General features: G+C 46.9%; 1 protein-coding gene across 1 annotated transcript; it reads right to left on the bottom strand.

Annotated features, from left to right (window-relative positions):
• Window positions 1-1,174: 1,174 nt before the first annotated feature.
• On the bottom strand, window positions 1,175-4,963 carry LOC102419301 (tyrosyl-DNA phosphodiesterase 1-like). Its single transcript, XM_006109547.3, has 5 exons — window positions 4,782-4,963; window positions 3,825-3,873; window positions 2,883-2,949; window positions 1,428-1,535; window positions 1,175-1,263 (listed from the first exon to the last, which is right to left on the bottom strand). The coding sequence occupies exons 1-5, from the start codon at window positions 4,887-4,889 to the stop codon at window positions 1,203-1,205; spliced, it is 393 nt and encodes a 130-aa protein (XP_006109609.2). The 5' UTR covers window positions 4,890-4,963; the 3' UTR covers window positions 1,175-1,202.
• Window positions 4,964-5,160: the final 197 nt, after the last annotated feature.

The raw sequence follows: 5,160 nt of genomic DNA, 5'->3' as shown, positions 1-5,160 counted from the left end.
GTCAGGCCTTCCCTGGCCAGGTATTTGATGAACAGCCGCCCGCCCGCCGGACTTCAGGTACTCACTACTCCAGGGCAGTGCTGGAGGGTGTGCCTGGCTCTTGGGCACTGGTTTAACCTCTGAGCTTCTGTTCCCTATCTGTACGGGGGATTGACAACTACACTGTAGAACTGCTGTGAGGTCAGCGAGAGCGAGAGCGAGAGCGAGAGCTCAATATGCTTAGAAGAATGTTTGGAGCTGACAGCAGTGCACGTGTGCTCGAAGGATCAGGATCTGAAGGAGGGAGACCAGCAGAGGCTGGTGAAGCTCCAGGAAGAGATGAGACCAGCCCTGAGCACAATTCTTACTCCGTGGGCAGCTACTGGACAGGCAGAGAGAGACAACCAAGGGATCAGGAGAGGAAACTCTACAGGCTGTTGGCAGGACGATATCAGGGGCAAGGAGGACAGCCTGGCTGTTTCTGGAAGCACATGTTGGGGGTACAGGATAGAATGGTGAGAATGGCGTGGCCAGGACTCTGGGCTTCAGACCATAGGAAGCGGGGGAGGCTGCTGAACATAGGACAATGAGGAAAATCCGTGTGAGCGAAAGACAAATGGTCATGGACAACTACGACAGGTGGCCTGGCAAGAGGACAACCATGTGAGGGACAGCAGAGAGGTGACCATGTCAGAAGTCCAGGTGATAAATATCTAACCTGGTAATTCCAGGGGTGAGAAAAGCAAAGTCTGAGACATTTCAAGGATGAATAGGCTTTGATAGATATTTCCAAAGCACCCACCTGCCCACCTCAACCACAGATCTCTTCCTGGCGTCATCACTTCTGTGTCTGTTTTCCGATATCCCTGAAATTGTGAGCATCTCAGACCCACTATGTAAATCCTACTGTTTCATCTGCGTGTCCAGCACCCCCAGGAAGGACTGCAGTAAGTGCTGCAGATTCTCAAAGGGAGGAACAGGGGAAGAGCACAGTGGGCTTGCAGCCTGACGAGAGTGGGCAGCTGCCACGAAAGCAGAGGGATGCTGGGAAAGAAATCTGCCAGACAGATGAGCTCAGTTTGGGATGTTCTGACTTTGAGATAAGGGGCAAACCACCAAAAAGTAAAAGTGAAAAATAAATAAAAAAGAAAAAGAAGGGAGTTGCTGGTAGGTGTCACTTACATTTGGGGTTCTAAGATGTTCTGTTATTTGAGTTACGTCTCTCAGGGGTCCTTTGATAATGCTGGGATGCTATGTGGGCAGATCAGGCCCTGACTGCATTCTCTACAAAGGGATTAGTTATGGGCCTCCTTTAAATAAGGCTCATCTAAGACCCACACACACACACCACAGCAAAACTATGACATTCATAAAATCCCCTTTGGAACCATCAGTATTCAGAGCAGGAAATACAAAATCCCTACCATCAGGAATGTAAGGACTTTTACCTTGTGACAAGGAACCACGCGATCTGACTGAAGTCTGGAGAGGGTCTCATGTACGTCTTGATATGTGGCATGGCGTTGCTGCGGCCAGACGTCTCAGCCGACCATTTGCTAGTGACAGGAAAGACACAATCACTGATAAGAAAATACAAATTGGTCATCTTCCTAATATTAGCAAACGGCATGAAAAGCAGATTCTTATTATCTAAAAACCAGAGCACACAGTTCTCTTCGATATGACCTGTGGTATCTTCTTAAACTCTGTTCAGACAGCAGAATAATGCATGTTCATTTTAGAGTGCAGGTATGTAGACAAAAAATGTACCTCCACTCACAAAAAGCATCTCTTGGCACCTGACACTCCTGGCTTCTATGCCATGAATACCCACATGCATGCAAAAACTGTTGTGCTTTTAACAGCACGTCTTCACATTTTGTCTCCTAGCTGGACTGTTTCTAAAAGTTCGAACAGTGCTTCCACACGCAGTACTGAGTAGAGGATCAGTAAAAGTTTGCGGATAAAACAAAATACAAAATGGAAAAAATACAAACAATATGAATATCACAATGGAAAGTTGAAAAGCAGGAGGATAAGTCAGAAATACTTTAGTCAGATGTTGATATTTGCATATCTTGCACTTGGTTTCTAAGTTTCCAACATTATAGGACTCAGGGGCCATGGGGAAAAATGACCTGTACCTCGAGGCGACAACTCTTGCTTATCAGAGGACGGGCCTCGAGAGAACAGACTGACTGCAGAGACCGATCAAGATTAGGCCCATCATCAGATGATGCAATGCACTGGAAGGCAGACAATACTGGGAGGCGCTCCATCTGAAGAAACACCCTCTGGAAGGAACCACCTCCCAAGAAAGCATTAAAGAAAGGCTCCTGGTGGCATCCCGGGTTAGACTGAAAGCTACTGGGATGCAAATTGCCTTCGTTTCTGGCTGTCCAGCAAAACAGCGGCCTGGCACTGGGACCAGCCTGGAGCACGCAGATGTGCGACTACTGCAGCGAGGACAGAGGGCAGTCATTTCACTCGTCCATTCAACCTCGGCCTGAACTCTCATAACAAGCCAAATACCACCCCACATGCTTGGTAAGGATTCCACCCTCAGCAAGCTTGCAGGCACGCAGGGTAAGACTATGTAGAGAGAACGATTGTATTTTACATACTGGAAACATGAACTAAAAGGTACTAATGTAAATTCTAAACTACTCAACATGTTCTTTTATTTATCGTTTTCTTTATGTGCCCATATATAAATAGAAATGCCACAGAGATAAATTTTACTCTTTGGTATTAAAAACCTATTCCAAAAGATAAAGTTCAAAACCTTGTTTAAAATGATTTCTATCACTAACATATGTAGCTGAGCTATATTATGTAAGGTTCTTTAAATAACACTCTTGTTCCTAAAGCAGCAACAGCAGCATTCTCAGCCAATTACTTACTGGAAGTAGGCATGAAGCCAGTTCTGCTTTTCCGCTGTCTGGATGCTGTAGGGAAGAGAGCCCCCGGCTTTTGAAAGAAGAAAAATAAAGCAAATAATAACACGGATGCAATATAATTTAAGGATTCTTCATTAAAAAGTATAGTAAACAAAATCTATAGTAAACAACAGTGAGAAAGTTAAAGGGAAAAAAACAAAACTGCTTCCATTATTTCGTCTTAGAAAACACTTCCTGGACAGGAAATGTCTGCACTTGCACTAGCTGTGTCCTCTCAGTGGGCTTCCTTTCTGAGGGATGCGTATTAAATGCAAGTGTTTACTATCTGTAAAGGAAAGGGGTTTCGGGTGCTCATTTAATATCTGCAACAGCACAGACTTGAAATGTTAGAAAGAATCCTGGCCCAAACTGCCGTCCTCATGAGGGCGAGACATCCTTAGCCTCCTTCTGCAAGATGAGGTGTGGAGCGCCTCTGTTTTAGCCTCAGACCAGGACTGTTGGGGCAGAATAGGATGAGAACGCCTAGAACTTGAGAGAAAGATTAGAGCCAGGCATGTTGGAACTGTTCTGAAAGGGCACAGAGCAGTAGGGGCAGCTGGTTTCATCTGGATGACTTGCCTGGACAGCCAATCTGTTGGTGGCAGAGGCTAGAGCAGCCTTATTGGTAGAAACGAGATGAGCAATCATTCAGAGGGTGTCTGTGAGGGTTAAATAACATCCACAACCTGCCACCTGCACCATCTTTGGAACATAACTAGTGCTCAATGTTACCGTGTTCATGATTCTTACCCAGTTAAGAGAAACATCATCTCCGATTTTCTAACCCATACTTTTCTCATCCCAAGGGGGATGAGAAAATTCTTATTTCTTGTTTTTAAAAGTTTGCCAGGGCATTTGTGAAATATACACAAAAAATACAATTGTGGCAGGTTTCCCAACAGTTACCTGGATACCCTTCTAAGCTGGTCCGCACGTTTTCCACAGAAGGATAGATCTAAAAAGAAATACGAAAAATTCCCAATGACACTTGGAAGGTACCATGCTGAAGGAACTATTTGTTAAAAGAAATGCTGATTGGTTTTTAAGAAAATGAAATCTCCATTAAAAATACTGAGAGGCTTATAAAACGTGCTCTAAATTTTAAAAAGTTCCCATTTACAGGAAAAAAACCAGAATTTCTGGTAATTAATCCTATATAATAAAAAGGTAATATGCAAATAGACCGAACAATGGAAAGACCGGTCACTATGATACACACTGACCACCAGGGGGCAGATGCTCAACGCAGTAGTTGCCCCCTGGTGGTCAGTTTGCTCACACAGGGGGAGCACCGCCCAGCCAGAGCCAGGTTCATGGCTGGCGAGTGCAGCAGCGGTGGCAGGAGCCTCTCCCACTTCTGCGGCAGGACTCAGGATGTTCGACTGACGGCTCCGGACTGCGAGAGGGCGCAGGCTGGGCTGAGAAACGCCCCCAACCCCTTCCCGGAGTGTATGAATTGTGCACCGGGCCTCTAGTTTGATGATAAAAAAAGCACACTTTCATTGGAGTTTTTCCTCTGACATGTCACAGTAACACTGAATGGAATGCAAACTTAACTATTAACTCAAAGATGCCTAAGTTACTAATGATGCTCGTAATTCTGCAGGCGATGCCTTTCCAACATCTCTTCCTGGGCTTGACAACCTGGAAGGGCTGACCACTGCTTGCTGGTGGCGGACGCGGAGCTTTGGCCAAACCACACACACCAGCACCCCCAATACGAGGGCCACTCAATTACAAATACCACCATTTCCATCCCAACCCACTGAATCAAACCCTCTCTCTGAGGAGGACTGACCGCCGACTGACTCCTCTCCTGGACGAGAGAACGCAGATGAGGGACTCCAGAGGAGGAGCACTCACCAGATGGAGGGGAGCAGCGCTTCTCCCGGGGACCCTGCTTTCCTTCCCCAGGGTTACCAAGGTCTCTTTGAATTCAGCACACAACCATTTGGATTCGTCAGCCCCCATGGAGCCAATGCTTGAGAACTGGCCGACGACGGGCCAAGCCTCGGCCTTAGGTATGGACGAGGCATGCTCCTTCAGGACCTGTGAAAGGTGACAGTGAAAGCCACAGTCAGGGACCGAAACCCAGGTGTGGGCATCTACCTGCAACGCGGTGCCACTTGGCCAGAGCGCTCTACCTCCCTTAGGTCAGGACCCAGGCAGGGCAACAGGGCCCGGGTGGCGGGCTCAATTCCTCAAGGAGAAGGCGAGCAGGAAGGCAGCTGATCGATGAATC

This window comes from Myotis lucifugus, unplaced genomic scaffold, assembly GCF_000147115.1.
Source record: "Myotis lucifugus unplaced genomic scaffold, Myoluc2.0 scaffold_11351, whole genome shotgun sequence".
In the NCBI taxonomy this organism is placed as follows: Eukaryota; Metazoa; Chordata; class Mammalia; order Chiroptera; family Vespertilionidae; genus Myotis; species Myotis lucifugus.
Note: the sequence above shows the minus strand (reverse complement) of the source record. Positions and strands in the feature narration are given on the sequence as shown.